This window comes from Cebidichthys violaceus, unplaced genomic scaffold (genome assembly GCF_023349555.1).
Source record: "Cebidichthys violaceus isolate CVI_PGR_0920_01 unplaced genomic scaffold, fCebVio1.0.p SCAF_45, whole genome shotgun sequence".
NCBI classification, from domain to species: Eukaryota; Metazoa; Chordata; class Actinopteri; order Perciformes; family Stichaeidae; genus Cebidichthys; species Cebidichthys violaceus.
Window position 1 is genome coordinate 1,623,957 of NW_027176650.1, and position 19,817 is coordinate 1,643,773.

The window sequence follows — 19,817 nt, forward strand, 5'->3', positions numbered from 1 at the left end:
TGAATCCCCACAGCAATTTCCCCGTCACATTATGCTTTTTGAAGTCTCCGTTCACGCGACCTCTCGTCTCATCACGCTCGCAGCCTGCTCATGCTTTAAAGAGCAGCACAGCGCTGACCTTTGTCTAGACCCGGAGTAAACATTAGCGGGCTCACGTTGAAGCGTCTCACATAATCGTAATGGCCGTGTGCTGAACGTATAAAAGGTCACGTAAATAACAGTTCAAATGAACAGGAGTAAGCAGTGGATCTGGAGTCAGTTTACGTTTGAATGGAGTGTTTTTTGTAGAGATTCAGGTGTAAAGGAATGAAGCTCGGGCTTATTGAGTACAAGGAAGGTTTTCACACTTTAATAATGATAACTGTGAATTAATAGTTTATTTTTTATCCAAAACATGAAATACTTGTACATACTTGTGTGTATAAATAGGTTCACTGTATTCACACAACTCATCTATGCAGCGCATTGCCATATCAATACATACAGTGTGTCTGTTACAGAATATTGAATATTTAGGGAGGAATGTTCTGCCTCCATGTTGTTTGTGCATGCAGGACGTCATGCTGCTTGAATGAATCAATTATAAGAATTTGACTTCAAAGGAAACTTTACTCAAAGTTGAAGCATGTTTTTGCAAATTTACTGCTGAAACTGATCAAACTATCTTGAGGTATTAAAAAAAAAAAAAAAGAACAAAATGTTCTTCCTTCACAAGTGTTTCACTTCCATTTGAAAGACTTGGTGTGGATTTGAACTCTGCGGTTCCTGAGGGTGGAGGGGAGGTTTGGCCTTAGCGGGACGGAAAATGCCAGGAGGAGTTAGACGAGACGGCTGAAGGGGAGCAGCGGCCGGAGCGAGGAGACTTCTGCATAGAAGAAGTGAATGAAGTCGACCGTTGAAGCCAGAAGTATGAACACACCAGATGACGACCGGAGGATGAGGAGAGATGACTCACTAACTTTGGATTTAGGGAAGATCTGCGAGGAGATATGTGAAGAGACTGTAGCACCAAAACATAGATTATAGTAAAATGTATTCTTTACAGTCGGTCTTTAAAAACAATTCAAATTGTGTTATTCCATAGTGCTGAAAAACACAGCAACAAGAAAGTCACTTTCCCCCCAATTTCCTGCTTCTTCCACCTCGAGCGTTAGCATGCTTTCACTAATCTGGTCCCATATTCAAAACGGTTCTTAAAGCCTGAGCAGAGCAGAGAGACGCAACAAGAGGAAGAGGAGGGGGACAGAATCAGAACATGCTCAGAGAACCGTACTGCAGGGGGAATGAGATTTTAGGATTTCAGGAGTCCTATAAAAAGAGGTTTAGAGAGATTAAAGATGTCGAGTTGTTCTGTGTAGGTGAGACAACAGAGCAGCGTCAGTGGTAATAACACAACACTGAACGTCTTGTTGCATCATCGCCTGCAGCTCAGTTGCCTCAGGGTGCTTTTATTCTGGCAGTCGATGTGTTGTAAATCTGCCTTCATATATGGAACTGAAATGTGTCCATGTTCACCATCTTAGTGTAGCGTGTTTGCATGCTAACATTAGCTGATCAGCACTGAACACAAAGTACAGCTGAGGCTGATGTCATTCGTTTTTAGGTATTTATTGATATCGGATGAATCAAAAGGTTTCAGGTTGAGTCCAGACCAAAGTAATGGACCGACCGACATCATTGCCATCCACCGGCCTGGCAAAAAAAGGTATTAACAAAAAAACAACAAAGAACTGAGGCTCCATTCAATTTAAATTGGTACGTTCAGGGAAGAGAACCATTAAAATAGACGAACGACTGAAATACTTAACTCGCTCAGAGGGTCAACAGACTGATCAACCAAATAACTCCAGCATGCAAATGAGGGATTAACCCCAGACCAGCGCCGCCTCACAATCTCAAACCGAGCAGCGACACAAAATGGAACAAATTGAAACCGTGCGTCTGGATCCCCCCCCCCCCCCCCCCCCCACCCCCCCCCCCCCCCCCCCCCCCCCCCCCCCCCCCCCCCCCCCCCCCCCCCCCTGATAGCAAACACACAAACACAAAGAGAGAAGTGAATCTCTATCTGATTTAAAGCCATGAATACAAATTGGCAGTTTTATCTCTGTCGCTGTAGAGTAGAGACGGGTGGAACCAATAGAAGAGAAGAGAAAGGACTGAAAAGAGGAAAAGCTATAGGCAGGTGTGAAAGTCCAAAACAAAGCTGTGACAAATAATGAAGCAGAAGTCATTGGAAAACATCCAGAAACGGGGTGAAGCTAAGGCTACTGCTAACTCCTAATCTCCACGTCGTGACATCATAATCCTTATCAAATACACATTCAACGACTTGTCGTCTTGTCTTGTTTTTGCACCGTTAATTCTGTTTATTCAGCGGTTTACTGGCACTCCAGCGCACCGTGTACTCTTTAGATCACAATGTGAAATGATTGCAGCTGATTGTTACCGTTTATTTTATCCTGCATGTGTAAAGTGCACCACACGTCTCTGTGGAAAGACACAAATACACAAAAGACACACACACACGAGTTAACACATTTTGACTGATTCAATTTTGCTTTTGATGAATTCCAGATTTCATTTAAATGCCCCCACCGGGACCGTTCACGTACCGCCGATGCCAATGAAGTGCGTTGAATTGCGTTACGCGGAATTGGGAGCGAATGACGAGTGTGGTGAGAAATGAGAGGAAGCGAACGAGAGACGACCGCGGGCCGACGTGCTTAATCTGCCGTCAGAATGACTTTTGGGGACGTCGTTTGATTCCCTCTCCTACACAAATCTGAAATTGATCTCGTTAATCTCCCCACGCACACATTCACAAAACACAGCGGGGCGGAACGTTTAATTAACTGCGTTTTGAGCTGAACAAACTACAAACCGTCTGTGAGAACTTGTACTGACAGGAGTACTGTGACTCTATTCTGTGTTTCTGGGTCCCGTTGACCTTTGTTCAGCTTTGCTGTTTTGGTGAACTTTCTGTTTAACACATTTGTTTTAAATACTAAATGACTGTGAATTTTTTTTTAAAAAAGGTTTAATTTTATAATTTATTTTGTTTGACATAAACGAGTCCGTTTCTAGGCGACCTCTGAATGTTTTCAGCTGAAAGATTTTACGACAAGAATCTTGGAAAGTAAAATAAATAAATGAATAAATATGCACTCGATGGCTACATATCTGATGCTAAAAGAATTAGGCTAAAACTTCCACGTCCCAGGCAAGAATGAGCATCTTCACCAGTTGATGACTCATGTAGAAGACTTATATATATTTATATAATCATATATCTATATAGACATTGATTGATACACTGTCTCAGGTAACGTTTGCTGGAGCTGCTGGAGTTTAAACATCCCAAAGTCCAGTAAAGAGCAGAACGGAGCTGCTAATGTTGCTCTAAACTAAACTAGGGAAGCTAGTCAGCATTCATGCTAAAGACCGTTTCATCCATTACACTTCGGCTCTCGGTTTAGCAAACAGTTGATAGAGTACAGTTTGTGTCACTTTTGGATTTTCCTTTTATTTCTTCCTACAATAAAAGTAATTCCACATTTAAAAAAAAAAAGGATCGGGTTCCTGCTCGCTAATCTGAATTCACTTTCTTTTTGCTATGCGGGAAGATATCTTCTTCTTCTTCTTCTTCTTCTTCTTCACGGAGGCTGAGAGCGTAGGTCACAGCAGCCAACCTTCCCGTATTGAGAAGGGATAAAAGATTATGAGCTGGAGAAATTATAGCACCTTGAAAAAAAAAAAAAAAAAAAAGAACTGGGGAAAAGCTTAATCTCTATTATTTCCAGGATTAGTCTCTGGGTGACTCAACATCACAGCAATCACAGAGGGATGGAAATGGCATCTTTTCATGAAGGATGGAAAAAAAAAAAGGGGGGGGGGGGGGGGGTGAGACGATTTCATAGCGGCAAATCAGAGCAAAAGCATCAGAGGAAAGGCTGCTTTGGCTCCTTTCATGGTGAATGCATTTCCCGGGATCATCCGTCTTCAGCCAGTCTTCAGGTCTGAACCAACATGGCGGTTTTTGAGGCTCGCTCTCATTTCTGACGCCTACCGACGTCCCCCGATGAGCTTCCTCTGCGACATCAACAACTGAACCTTCACTTCACTGAACTTAATATGGAAAAAGGCATCAAACGCGTTTTGCTATATTATCGCCAATGCAATACGTTTAATGAGTTATGCAGCTCTGGGAGTGATTTACTCGTGGGAACACATTTTAGTCAGAGTGTCGGAGACCAGAGACACCGTGGTGCAAGCTCAATCTAGAGCAAGACAAAACGCAGATACTCTTTCACGTCATAGTAGGTGATGGACAGTTATTACAGCTTTGATTCAGACTGACTTGACCCCACAGATCTGTGACCTTTTGGGCTCATGACTCTCTTTAATCTTCCTGCATAGAAAAAGCTCACAAAACCAAAACATGACATACAAACGTTTGGAGGAATGACTGTAAAATCAACCAAATCAACCAAGTCTTTTAACGTAATTCTTAAGTTTATCTGCTGAGCAAAAATATACAAGTCACAGTCAACAGATGGCCCAGATTTCACTGAAAGAGCTAATTAACAAAAATAACTTTATTGCACCAAAAAGCCCACAGTTATATTGGAATGTGTTTTATTTCTAAAGTTTGCAGCTCACGGTGCATTACTGTTGAGTTAATAGTGAATAGTGATATAATTAACATATGCACATATATATATATACAGTCATGATGCCATTCAGTCACTCCTGCACAGTGCATGACGTCACTGCATCTTTAACTAACAGTAATCTTTCTACTGCAGAACAGCACTCAGTCGTAACAAACGGTTTAATCAAACAGGCAGGATTAAGCGCTGAGGAAGGCTAAAAAGTGTTGCTGCTTCTGACAGGGTGTTGCCGTTAAGCCCGCACAACACATTGTCAAACGATGAAAATTGAATGGTGTGTTTTCCACTTCATAATAGCATGAAGCGCACAGCTTTTCTGAGTCATAAAACAGAAGTGGTTAGCGCGCGGCGCTCCTGCAGTAATGATGATGCCATTCACTGCTTACACAACAGGCAGCGAGCTCGGCATTCACGATGAGCTCTGGAGGATGAATTAGCATCCATTAAAACCGCCATTGACAGCTCCGCTTAGCTCCCCCCGCATGGAAACAATACGGCGAAAAGCCTAATTTCCATGATGGCTTAAAAAGCGCTGCCCTCGCCTTGCACTGTGTGGTCTTTAAATAAATCATCTTTATTGTGACAAAGTACATTTAGGCCACGAACTGGCGACCGACAGGCAAATTCTCCCACCGGCTGTCACCGTCTATTTAAAGTCACGCAGCCACAGCTGCCAGAGCCGGCAGCTTCCTGAGAAGTTCTACCTGCGGGGCACCGTGCAGCCCAGAACAGGCTCCCCGCGGTAATCTGTCCTACTTTCTACCGGAGCGCTGTGGGCCCATTTTCACCCCGGGGTCCGCACATCTCTATTGAGTTTGTTCAAGGTGAAATCTGGGACTAGTGTCCTCTGGTCAAAAGGAGAAAAAAAAAATCACAGGGCATTGTGATCACTCTGCAAAGGACTTTTTATTTATATCATTTCCACATAGGGCTTCATATTGAATGCACGTGATGCACTTTTAGATTCCGTGGACATGCGGGATGAACAAACACTAGGAGATAACGTCGATCTGCTGGGAAATGAGGGCGAACGTATTATCAGTGCAGCTCAGACAGAGCAGGGTTTGTTGTGTTTTCTTTCCTCTGCCCTTCCATAACGTTCTGTGTGTCTTTATGAAGCACACACTTAAAACAAACCGCCACCATCTGCTTGAATTGAGATAAGACTGAGTCTAATCAGACCTGCTGAACGGCAGTCAGCAGATGTGCTGCACATGCTTATTGATATTTAAAGTCTGTTGCAGCTTTATCCGCTCCATGAACTTCGTAATTAGCAGCTCTCTAGTCTGGATGCTCCTCACTGGCTGTCTGCCTGTGGAGGGAGACTGAAGGATCGTACATTCGAAGGCTTGGCTTTAGAGCTGAGAAACACAGCATCTCTGCAAACTGGTGCAACTCAAAAAGATGGTTGCAGGGATACAAATGAAGAATACAAGCTAGCATCAGCGAGCGCATGGGGTGATAGAAAAGTGGCAATCAGCATTTAAAAAGCTTCCAATCATAAAAACACAAGAGCAACAGTTGCCTTTATCTACTCTTGTGTGAGCTGCAGTTGTTAGCATGTCAGGCTAACTAGCTTAACACCTAGCAAGCAACCTAGCCTACGTTGACTCCTAGCTTTACTCCCTTCCTTTCGTAACGTACCCGGCAACAAAAATGCTGCATTCTGCACAACACTACATTTTCGGTTGCGCATGATGGAAACGCTGATATATAAAAGATAATATTAAGAAAGCCAAACATAAGCGCTGGTTACAACCTAGCGGCAAGGCAGCGTGTTAGCTTATCATTAACTAACTACGTGACTTTGTTAGTGCCAGTCTTGGATGCTATCCTAAAAATTAAAACATACTTATTGGAAGAAAAAAAAACTGAATTATGTTAGCAATTAACTTGAGCCACAGTGTTGTAGCATAATATAGCTGTCAAGTTTAGGTTTAATAAGACCCATTTCACAGGGTTAGAAACCTTTTTAATAGGCAACATACTGAACTTCAGTGGCTGAAACTTAATAATCTTTGAAACATATTTGTAGTTTAGAAGTGTGACACCTCAGTGTTCACTCAATGAAACGCTTCCTACTCATAGCATCATGTTGGGCATAACATGCGTTTTAAGAAAAAGGTCAAAGGCTGAAATAAACCCTCAACTTAAATCTGACACGCTTCACTGGAGCTAAGCTAATCACGCACACATCTTGACGGTGTACTGCAGGAATCCTAATAGAGAGCACTTGAATTAGTATTTTTGGGCGATGTCATGTCTCCTAACAGCTGCATATTTCAGCAGGTTTTGCATTTTCTGCTTGATTTTCGAGGCACGTCGCCGGATTGGGAAGCTCAATATTTTTCCATTCAAGTCAGCGTTTCAGTAAATACCAAAAACGTGAATGCATTTTGCTGCCGGTGTGCAGTTTGAGCGTGTGACTGCGTGCGAGAGCGTGCGCATCTTAAATTGAAGCATGTGCACCATTTGAGTCATTTAAGAGTTTCTGTAACAATTGACCTCAATCGTTTGTCACCACTCCAAAGAGAGACTACTTCTCCTCCGTCAGCAGCCGTTCACGTACATCAAGTAGATATACTGCAAAGCCATCTTCATGCCTGTCAAAAGTTAGAAATAGTCTTGGTTGCTACACATCTAAGGAGTGATTTTGAGCAACCATTGCACTCTTCCTCACAGCTTACGTAGACCAGCGGGATTCAGACTGAGGTCGAGCCACAGGCTAACGACTCCTGTTTGAAGGACATGGAGGGAGCATCAGTGCCAGTGTCCTCGAGAGTCCATTCCATAATGGCGGTGACAAACTGTCATTTTTCCACTGTGTGCTGGATCCCAGTTAGACTGACTGTTTTGCAGTGGAACTAGATATCCTTCCATTTGACAAATGACACTAGACTTTGTCAGGTAAGTGCAAAATGAAAACAGTCTATAAATGGTGTAGATTCACGTTTCATGTTATTCTCCTTCAGTAAGTCTCATGGCGATTTGCCCGACAGATTGTGACCGTGTACAATTTTAGGCGTCGAGTGTGAGGTCATCAAAAAACAAATTGTGGTTCCAGACAAAAAGGTCAGGATGTCACTAAAATAATCTTCTAAGTTAAGTGAAAATATTCATACCAAATCTCATGACAATCTGAGCAGACGACGTGGACATCGGGGAGCGACGATCCCTCCATCTACACTATTACAATGTCAGAATTCTTTATTTTTTACAAATGTTAATGCCTGAATTAAAAAAAAGCACATTAAACCCCTGCAACACAAGCAAGATCTGTAAGGTCACTTGAATCCTTTAAGCCACACAAACAGCTGATTTAATCTGTAATGCACTGAAATAACCATTCAGTGTCTTCTCTACGCGCCCGACAGACAGTCCCACACGGCCTCTACAGACCACCGAGATCACCGTCACAGTCCTGGTCACCAGATATCTTCATGAGCTCTTGGCAAATCCCCCCCCCCAAAAGAACAAAAACAGAAATCCATGGCATGTGTCTAAACCATTAGAATGACTTAATGTAGTTTGGTCTTGGCATGCAGTTCCATTCCCAGGGCACATTTGGAAAAATGCATGATGTGAGTCACTCTAAGCTTCTACATGAACAACTAGAAGCTTGATACGATTTTGAAGAGAAAATCCGTCCACGAATCTTCATCTTTTGATGTTTCAAAACTCAATAATGCCACTAATCAAAAACGGCTCATGTACAGTTTATGTGCCATCAAAAGATAGAGTGTGGTAAAATCTATTAGCAGAGAATGAAGCCGCTAACCCTCTGTGTGTGTTCTTATCCGAGCGTTTCCTTTCTTTGTTCACATAGCTGACCGCGGTGCTAAATGTTAGCCCAGGTGAGCGAGCCCCACCGGTTAGCTCACGGCCGCCATTCTGCACCGCTGTCACACGGCGGTTACAGACGATAATGCCGTCCACAAATGACAGCGCCCACTCCCTCCGGCTCCCCCTCAGGTAAAAACACCGTTAGCCGCTTCGACACGTTTTGCCGCGGTTTGCGCCGTTTAGCGCCGTTAGCTACGCGCCACCGGCTCAGGCGTCGCCATGTTGAGAGCCGCTGAGAGGCAATCGAAATGCTCCCAATCTCATAGTATGGACAGAAAAGCAAGAGTGAGGTGAGATGACACGCATGTGCATATTGATTATTATCAACCACCAGGGAAGTAAGATACAAGTAAAGGACGAGTATGTATGTACGACAATCACACTGCATTAGATTACATTGGGTTTACTTCAAGGTTAGGATGGTTTGAATAGGGAATGTAAATCAATGCAATGTCCTCTTAAGTGACAGAAACAAGTGTGTGTGTGTGTGTGTGTGTGTGTGATTTGTGTGATTTGTGTCATTGCCACAGACACAATGTCGGCATATCGTTCTTAATATGCTCTTGACTCGCAGACCTGGCTCCACAGGCACTAATGACACTAATGTTTTAGATATACTGTTGTGGCACAAATAAATTAAAAAACAAAGCTTTCAACGACACAAGGCACCAAGTCAGAGTACAGTAGCCTAATTAAATTTGTTCTCTATGATAATCTGCACCATCGCTGTCGCAATTACAACCATACTGTGCTATATACTCATTACCCTGCGATCAGAATAATCGAGTCGTTAACGCTGCCGGATGGTGGAATTTGAGCCCCATCAGGAAAATGAACGGTCCCACCCAAAGTGACTTATGAACTTCTGTCTCATCAGACATGTTGAATATCTTCATCACGTCACACTTACCTTTTACCCTGGCCAAAATAAGTGCATATATAATATGTATACTTCAGGTGCAATCAAATAAGAGAATCATTTAAACCGCTTCATGCTTAGCTGCATTAGGTTACTTCATACAACTGTCATTTTTTTGCAATTTAAAGCCATTCTGTGGTGTTTTTAACCTCTGATACATCATACATATGTTGTGTGTGTGTTGGTGGCAGAATGCATTGTGTTATGAGAATGCACAAACAGGATTTTAGTCAAGTTTAGACTTCTGTTTGACTCTTTTTAAAAAAGGGACTAAAGAAGGTTGGATGTCACAACCCAAGCCAGCCTGTGTCACACGTTGTGATTCATTATAATCATTAACATGTTAACATTTTGCAGCATTTGTTAGTTGACAGTAGAGGGCAACAGGAGGGGCAACAGGAGGGCTGATGAGTCAACTGAAAGCTAAAAGGGACAATGTGTCCCAAATACTGGAACGCATTATTTTACAATGTCATAATGAATGCATTTGTTTACGTTATCCGTTTTATTGTTCGGTCTATTTTTAATTTACATTTTTCTACCAAATGTTTAGGCATGAACCGTCTTGTGTCTTGCTGTAATCCCCGGTTAGCTTCATATCAGTTCTCCGTTCGGAATATTATGTTTTTGAACAAAGAGCTGAATAAACATTTCCTACAAAGATCCACAGCCAGACGTGAAGCCGACCACGGTAGCGCTCGCATTTTAGCCTTTTTTCACCCCACCGGACGCAGTTCATTTACAACCGTGCCGCGCTCCTCTGAACACGCAATTACCTAAAGCAGTCACCGTGTCGCTCTGTGTGCGTCACGTGGTAATATGTCGTTATTACACTAATGCAATCTCTGCTACATTTGACGTCGACTAGCTAAGCAACAAAAGAACAGAAACATATAAATCTCAAAGCTGAGAAATAAATGTTATTCTAGGATTTTTTGACACATTAAATCTCTTGCAGGTTATACTGAACAGAGAATAAGATGTATACACATATGCCGTCACTGCAGCCTCCAAACGCAGCTCTTGAGGGGTGGAGGGGTGGAGGATGGAGGGGTGGAGGGTTGGGGGGGGTGGGGACAGCTGCAGCATGGCCACCAGGCACAGCGCTACAGTTATCTCCTCTCCAACTGTTTCCCTTTGATCTCTCTAATCTGCCATTTAAAGAAGAAAGCATCCAGAGCTTCCACACACACACACACACACACACACACACACACACACACACACACTTCTCAGTAGTTTCCATCCAGGCACACATGGCGCAGTGTGTGTGTGTGTGTGTGTGTGTGTGTGTGTGTGTGTGTGTGTGTGTGTGTGTGTGTGTGTGTGTGTGTCCATAAGCCACTGAAGTATATCACCAAAATGCAAATGTAGACACATCATTTAAACCTGCGCCATATGTTAACTCCACGAGACATTACACTTCTTCCTCATGTAGTGATGTGAAACACACAAACCTTTATCTGAGGCTGCAACTAACAATTGATTTCATTACAGATGAATCTGCTTATTACTGACACCTGGCCATCACAACTCATTACAGGCCAGAGTGACGTGTTTAAATGGTTATTGTCCCCACAGACAATCAATTTTAAGTGATATAAAAACAGATAAAAGGCAGAACATCTACTAGCTTTAGTGTGTTTTGGCCGATTAATCATCTCAGCTCCACCATATCTACCACACATCCACGTTGAACTCTTGTTCATCCAGAGGTCAAGCTGTGAACTGGCGATGTACCGACGCGTGCTGGTAAAACAAAAAGTGGTTAAAGTAGTTCTGAATTTATAAAACTCTTAATGCAAACAGCATTCTGCTGTCCCCACACTGCCTTTATCTTTAACAGGTTCCAATTATGCGAGCTAATCTGGGCATATTTCCCTCGGGAGGCGAAGACATAATTGCCAGCAATCTGCGCAGCGATATCAACGCGGCTCTCGTGTGGCTCTGAAATGACTCGACACATCTGGGAGCCACAGTGTCGTATCGGTCTGAACTCCACACTTGGCTTCATCAGAAAGGAGGGGGGGAGTGTGGGGGGGGGGTCAATTAGAAAAACAAACAGGCGAGGGACTCGGTTTTTTTGGGGGGATGCAGAGGAGCTGAATGAGGGCAGATGGTGGGCAGGAGAGCGAGCCTGCCCTTGAGCAACGATGTGAAGACACTGTTGTAAGCCAACAGGAGGAGGACTCGCATGCATGTAGCAGACGTGATGCACAGAAACAACACATCTCAAGACGGATACATCCTCAGCTGCTCGTCAGACTATTGCATTCCGTACGAGTAAACAAATGCTCTTACCGAACACCATCTCCACGTGTGATCCGATTCCTCCGCTCGCCACTTTCTTCTGGATCTGACTTCTAGGCGCCTGCTGCCAGTTCAGCTCCCATCAGAGAAGTTGAGCAAATCAAAAAGTGCCTCCTCCGTCTATCTGTGCTCCCCTGTGATCCTCTGACTGAGGTGAGCTCCGTTCTCGGTCAACCAACGCATCTTTGGCCGTGAGCCAAAGAACGAACGAACGCACATATATGTGAGCTTCAATTAAAAAAAAAAAAAAAGGCTTGTGCGCTCCGCTGATCACGCTGCCCTTAATGAAGCGGAGGAGAGAAAAACAGCAGGGAAGGAAAAGAGGCTTAGAGTGTGATGGTGAGAGTCTGGAGAGCAAGTGTGTGTTCTTCTGTGTGCATCAGTATGTAACAGAGAGAGAGTGAGGAAGAGGAGGGGGGCGGGGGGGGGAGAGAGAGACAGAGAGAGAGAGGGAGAGAGAGAGAGAGAGAGAGAGAGAGAGAGAGAGAGAGAGAGAGAGAGAGAGAGAGAGAGAGAGCATGGGACTGGCTATCAGCAACATGAACATCCCACCTCTCTCCCCCTTCTTCTTCTCCTTCTTCTCCCTCTTCTTCTCCCTCTCCTTCTTCTCAGCTCTATTTTCTATTCAGGGTTCTCACCTGCATGCTTCCTTCAGGACATTCAAATGTGAAGTCCTTCCTGCCATTACTTGACAACAATAAGCGACATTTATCAAGTCGGTTTATCTGTTGTTCCCCAAAGTCACCAACATCACGGCTCAAAGCTCAAACATGTAAAACATCCGACCACATCCAACCACACAGCTGGTGTGTTTACATCAGAGCTGCAGTCGCTCTGTGCTGATTGATTGTAAGCTCCTGCTTTGATTAGAATACATTACTTCCTCACTCTCCAATAGGTTGAGTGTGCAGAGCTTTCAATCAAAACACCTGAGTCAATCACGCGCCACATAGTCATTATTTTTTTGCCACCAACGCTTCAGTGTAAATGATATAATCACCATCATAATTCAACAGTATTGGATTAGGGTTCAGCCAAAGTAAGCAGTGGAGTAATATTTGACTTGTGGAAGTTAACCTCTACTGCTGGTCCTTTCAGAGTGTCTCCTTTACACATTTTTACATTTTGAAACGTCATTTCTGATGATAAGAGTGGCTCAAATGAAGCATTATTAATGGTTTAAAGATCTTATTCTATTTTGCTATTTATTCTTGTGAACTGTGATTTTCCATTTGTTGCATCAGGTTCAGTTAGGCTCGGTCTACAGTACAGGGTCGCTCATAGTGAGGATGTCTCTGTAACCATGCAAACATATTATATTTCTTATAGAAAGGCATTAATCATTTGCATCCTTAATTTAAAACTGTTTGAGATGAAGCCAGCGGCAGCGTGCAGACTGTTCATTTTAACGAGCAGGTGGGAGAGATTATTGTTCACCTGACAGCTCGCTCATTTTGCGGACTAATCTCCGGATTGATTGCTGGATCGACGCGCTGCAGAGCGGAGTTTGATTCTGCGGTGAATCTCAAAACTCTTTTTGTGTGATATTCGCCTTAAACGACTCTTGTTTTACAGCGACGGTCTTGTCTGCAAATTTAAGTTTAACTGAGTAAAGGATCTGAGAGCTTCTTAGAGTTTGTGACCACTTTTCTGATGTTATGTCCCTAAATATTAAGCGTATGAATTAGCCTTAATAATCACTGCTTTCTGCTTTTAATGTGCTGAAGAAGAGGAGAGGCGTCTGAGAGAACTCGACTCATTCCAGAGGCACATAGACGGATATTTGTAAAACGGCAACGCAGAGACTTGAACGCACCGCTGGGGAGGTCAGGCCCTCCATGCATTGTTATTCATTCCACAGTCACTATAATCACCTCAAATAAACACAATTATTCTCATAGACTGTGCCCTGAAACCCTGGCCTCAAATGTCATATACAAGCGTCGTCAACACACACACACACACACACACACACACACACACACACACACACACACACACACACACACACACACACACACACACACACACACACACACACACACACACACACACACACACACACACACACACACGCTGCTTGTGTCTGCCCTGTGCGCTCCTTGCTGGCTCCTTGTCCACTTGAATAAGCGTGGCTGTGGAAGCACAACACTGACGAGTCCTGACAGTTATACACTTGATTTCAGCCGGCTGCATTCAAGCGCCTGCGCAGGGAGAGAGCCGGCCTCCAGCAGAGCGACTGCGTGTCGGCTCCGGCGCCGCGTGCCTTCATCCAGCGGTGGACTTACTAAACGTGCATGCTTCCATGTTCCTGTGTGGACATGTGTGAAGGGAGACAGAAATGATGATTCACAAAACCTTTTGGCTCTAAATCTAATTCACCTCCCAAAATTTGAGTCTAGAATCCAGATTTCAGCTCTCTGGGTGATCTCTCAGACTCTCACTGACCTGTCGGTGACGCAGCCGGTCCCTGAGGGGTTCTGGTGCCATCTATGGCAACGGCTCAAAGTCAGAACTACTGGGAAATGGGCGAGCGGCGCTTATTCTGACTCTCCGTCTGCGGCTCCGCTCCTTCCTGCAGGCCTGTGCAGAATGGCCGTCGATGACAAAGCAAGTGACGTCTTAAAAAAAATGGCCGCTTTTCGCGAAGCGGACTTTGCTGTATGAAATGAGGCCAAGCAGCAAAAAAAAACTGCAGATGATAAATAAAGCTCACACAGTACGTTTCAGCATGCATGTGCCTTTCTCTCACGGACACCATTTTCAGGTTTGATTTAGGATGCGTGTTTGAACAGTCTAAAATCAAAGTCAAAGAAGACTGGAACTAGTACAGTCACATTAGGTTACGCTGAAACCCAGCGGTGCGTGCACAGCACGTATACACACTCCTAAAAATAGACAAAGATGCATATCGGTGCACATCTTGCAGGGTACGCCTGCAGGCAATGATGTTACAGTCACGTAATCTGTGGCGTTAGCTGAGCACAATAACCTTTTGTTCCCTGACTTCATCCTTTGAGGTTGTACCTCCTCCCAGGCAACATAAATACCCCCTTAAAAAACAGCAGCAAAGCACTGCAAGGAGCGCCGCCTCCAGGACGGCGTTGCAGGCGTGACGTTCAGATCGGCCACTTCGTGGGACTCGAAAGGTAAACGCAGAAATTAAGGGCAAATGTTTCAGATTAACATAAAGGTGTTTGTCTCTGGAAGGGGCTGTTATCTTCAGCTGCACGCTGAATTGAGCTAATTTAACTTAAAAAGCACTTAAGATCCGGTGCACCACTATGTGCCTGTAGCTCCACTCTTAAATGTGTGTTTGTGCAGGATAGAAACATGTCAGATAACGCACTTTCATGCTCATGAGTTCATATGCATCCACACATCATACAGAAAAGTTGAAAACCAGAACTTCTGCACCGAAAGGACTCCGCAGCGGTTCAGCAGCTTAGTGCAGGAGGAGGGGGGGGGGGGGGGGGGGCTCCGGTCCAGTGAGAAGCACTACCTATTAAAAATCATCTCAGCAATCACTCCATGGGACTAAATAAAGGGAACGTTCAGCTGTGGGGGAGGGGCCGGGTGTTATTAGGCACAGACTGAATTATACCAACGCTCCACTTAATGGACTCGACTCATCCTCCGTTTGAAACACGCCATGTGTGTGTCCTGTTTATTCTCAAGGCTTAACAAAAGACACGGCTGGCTGCCATTTTCATAAGCCAATTATATATATTAAAAATACATATGCTGCAGGTTTAGGAGTACAGAACACGGTCGGTCTCCGTCCTTTAAAGGCTGTTTCTCTGCCTATGGTCTAGTTGCATTTTTGCTCCACATAAAACCATTTCACGGCTATTTTTAGGATCGGCAGTCGTTTGACCGCGGTGTCGTCAATTTCACGACAAGCCCCAAACAAAAAGGGGTTAAACACCGTAGGGTTCATTTCACCAGTTCAAACACGGCCGGTGTGAAATCACTCCGCCCCCCCCCCGCCCTTCACCCCGAGGGAGCGCCGTGAGCGAGTCTCATCTTAACTATCAGCCATTGGATGCGATGGCTCCGACCCGTGCGGCCTGCAGCGGGTCGGGGTGTTTAAACGCCGTCGCTTGACGTCTAATCTCTCAACCCAGGTGCCCGATGGAAGCCATGCAGTGATGCACAATGAACAATGGGGGTTTTTTTTTTTTTGCACTGCCCTCCGCCAACATGTGTGTATATGTAAGAGTGTTTATAACAGCAGGGAGAACAAACGTCTCCCTGCTGTCTTCACCAGCAAACCGGAGCAGAGGAGACGTCACGTTCACACTTCCTCAGATTGTTGTGACACTCGTCTCCGGATAATAAATCTCTTCAGTCAAATAAATATGCCAATGCAGTCTCTAAATGATGGGCAACAGCTATCCACCGTCATACATAAGCTGTGACCCAATTACATAAATTATGCAGGTTTTTGAGTACGCATTGTGTCGATTGTACAAAACAAAGTGGACTTGAAACGGCTCCTTATGCAAAGCGACTGTAAAATTCACCCGCGTTTTTCCTTCTTCTGTGACATGTTGAAAGAGTGGAAGTAATCATGATAAACACATCGAGTCAAGTCCATCATCACAGAGGGCTCCATGGTGATGTCATGTGGATACAAAAAAAATCCAGTGTTCACTCCAATTGGAGTGTGAAATTGCCGTATAAACACACGACACATAAAGCAGCCGTGGTGCAGCGCCTCGCTGTGCTTTCTGCTGCTGGCTTCACCTTTTGGTTTATTTAAGCAAACGGCATGAAGATGTCTCCGGTGATACATAATCCGTCTTTATCATAACTTTGGGATTTTTACATTTTCACCCAATTTTGGAGTGGCTAATTCCCCCTGGCGCTAAAAACATCGCGGCTGTGTCCAAAACTGGTAACAAGTGCACAACAGAGCGCTGCAGGAGCGAGTCCTAAAAGATGGAAATCAGGTTTTGCACTTCAGGTTCCCTCATCTTAAAGTCGATGGGCTTTTTGGTTAGACGTAATATTCCAAATGATCGTTTCCAAACTGGCAATTTTTTGTCGAAAACAACCGGTGCAGCGCTGACTTCTACGTCGTCCCTGCACCACCCTACAGGGCGCCACCCGTCACTTCTATTCACCTGGTGACGTTCACAGAGAAGTAGAAAGTCAGAACCAGGAGGTGGGTGAACACGGGCCAACACTGGCTCCTGCTCTGGATCAGTCTAACACTTTTAAATATGAATGATGATCTGCAAAAAGCTATTATCTGACACAGAAACAGTCAATAACATTCTGATGATAACAGAATGAGGTGGAAGCGAGGGAGAAATTAAACAATGGGTATAGTATTAATTTAATTTCATGCCTCGCGTTGGATGGGAACAGACAGCCTCATGAATCAACATTAAAGAGCGCCATCTTATTGGCCAGCGCGAGTGTTGATTGATCCAGCGGGTCACGGTGGCAGAGTGACACAGGTGGCGGCGAGGGAGGGTGATTAATGGCCCCTCGTCATCAGAACAGGTGTGCACAAAGAGCTGGGAAGTGTTGAGGGGATTCTCCTGAGAGAGTAGATGTGCTGAACGCATAACGGCAAACGAGAACAATTACTTTTAGCGAACTCTCGGACTACAGAAGGCGCGTCGGGTATCAGGGTGACGTTTTCGGGGTCTGCTGAAAGACTATTACGCTTCAAACTATACAGCTCAGCTTCTGCTGAAGAGCCTGTATTTGCACAAGTTGCATAGTCAGAGCTAAAGGAGAAGCAACGCTTATCTGACTCCAAACCGTATATTTCATGTTGCATAAACCCTTCTGTCTATGGAGCAGATAAGCGTGTACAAGCCAGACCCAGTACCTGCACTCCACATCAAACTCCAGCACCAACGACTGAAGACTGAGCATGAGACTGAAAGACAAAGAGACGTTTTTCCAGCACTCGTAAACAGACCCTCTTATGGAGGAGAATGATTAAAACAGCGACACAGCAGCGCTGCAGTAAACAGCGATTTGGAGGAGTTCATAATGTTCAGAGCGGTGGTCATTTTGAAGCAGTTTATGAGTCTTCCACACAGTGTTGGTCAATGTTGTTCCTCTCCAGCAATAACTGGCACATTATCATTTCCAGCTGCTTTATTACAAAACACCACGATGTTTGAGATTCAAGCCCTCGACAATTGACGTCCTTAAAAGCAGACATTTCAATGCATGAACAGTGGAAAAGGTGCAATAATAATAATAATAATAACACCATGGTAGTGCACATGATGTCTCCCTGACACTTCAACACAATGGAGCCATTAGTATTGTTACTAGTTACACCAGAAATGCCCACATTCAACTGGGAGTTCCTGGCCTCTTTGTGTCTCTGTGAGTTGAAACGTCAATTAAAATGGTGATCGTCTGCTGAAGCTCACACTTAATCTCATCCGATCGCCATCTTAACACGACTCACTTTTCAAGTACAGAATTAAACCGCATCGCGAGCTACAGATACAGATATTAAAATGAAGAAACTGTTTATTAACACGAGAGCATCACACCTCTATAAACCCCGTGTGGTTCTATAGAGGAAACAGCATCCTCACCTGTGCTGACGGCCTTCGCCAGTCGCCGCAGCCTCCTCTGGTGCGTCTTCCCTCGGTAGTGGATCTGGGCCTGGGCGTTGGAGTTCAGCTGGATGTTGCACACCCGGCACACAGTGGCGCTGCCGCCGCCGCCACCGCCGCCTTGACGTCGCTCGCGCTTGGCCCTGTGCACCGCCGCCACCTTCCTCTCCTCCTCCTCCTCGTCCTCCTCTTCCATGTCCTCCTCCTGTCCCTCCCGGCTCTTGGGAGGACGGCTGCCGTCCGGCCAGTCGGGGCTCTTTGGACACTTCATATCTGGAGAGAAAGGAGAGGAGAAAAAAAAAAGGCCGTTGGCACAAGTTTTAGCGATTCATGTGCTGTCAAAAAAACAATTCAGTTCCCATGTGAGATGTTTCTTCAAAATGTATGTTGTTAAAGTGTCCACAGGGGGGCAACAGCGCAGCATGGCTCCTTTCAGAGCGGCGCCGGTCTTTTTCTTTAGTGTGATTCACAACTGCAATTATATGAGCACCACCATTACACTGCTTGATATTTCTTTTTTTACCAAACAAGAGTGATTTGTGAGGCAGATAAAAGATGCTCATCACTCGGATTCGTCTACACGTCGTCCTATTAAGGACACATCGCAGCATCACAACACAGACGAGCTCAGTCTGCAGACGGGTCTCCTGTTGCAGCTCCTCTTGATTTATCAGATAATGAATCGGGTTCTCGGGGAACACACAGCTTCAACACCTGTAACGTCAGGCTGACGGCGTGAATCAATCTGCAGCCGCATCGCGAGCTCTGCTGTGGAAAATGTCTCCCAGAGTCTAGCCGGACTCTTTGTTTTGGTGCGGTTCACATGATAACGGCATCAGTTAAGTCCTCATGCAGCTGGACATTTCATCCTCCGCCTCACTGAACGCCCCCCCCCCCCCACCAATGAGAGGCCTTCACTCGTGAAAATCTTCTGAAAATTCAATTTGACTGTTGGGAAGATGAAAGTGGAAAGGGAAATGTGTTCACTGGAATTCATCAGCCCTCCGACCGGCGCCGTGGACTTCAAAGCCCGTCTCCGTGATTATTTGAACGATGTGATTCTGCGGCCGAGGGACACGAACCCACTAGGTGTCTCCTCAGGATTGTGTTAAGGTGCCACTGCTGTGATATGGGACCAGCCATTATGTTTTAAAGGAGACGTGATGCAGACTGGATTACATTTTAGGAAATGTGTTTCATCTGCTGTTTTTGTACTTTTACAGAAAATCCAGATTTTCAATCCCAAATCTTCAAATTGCTTTTTTTTTTGGGGCATCCAAATGTCCAGAAGATGAAATAACATTTTCTAAATGATCTAAATTTAAATGTTTTTTTTAAAATTCATGACCGTTTCCCTTGGAGGCCGAGGCACACATATGATTTTACTCTTCCCAGACAGCTGCTGGATGACAGCTCAGACTTTCTTCAAAGTCTTTTGTGGGTGGAGGTTCTGCCGTGACAGAGCAGCATCGATGT

At 44.7% G+C, this 19,817-nt stretch overlaps 1 protein-coding gene across 1 annotated transcript in view; it reads right to left on the reverse strand.

Moving 5' to 3' along the window:
* Positions 1-930: 930 nt before the first annotated feature.
* LOC137886671 (zinc finger matrin-type protein 3-like) overlaps positions 931-19,817 on the reverse strand; it is a 35,550-nt gene continuing 16,663 nt past the window's right edge. Inside the window, exons 2-3 of the mRNA XM_068729228.1 lie at positions 18,321-18,614; positions 931-977 (exon numbers count right to left, since the gene is read on the reverse strand). Of these exons, the coding sequence (XP_068585329.1) occupies positions 967-977; positions 18,321-18,612 (303 nt within the window). The 5' untranslated portion in view covers positions 18,613-18,614 and the 3' untranslated portion in view covers positions 931-966. The remainder of the gene's footprint in view (positions 978-18,320; positions 18,615-19,817) is intronic.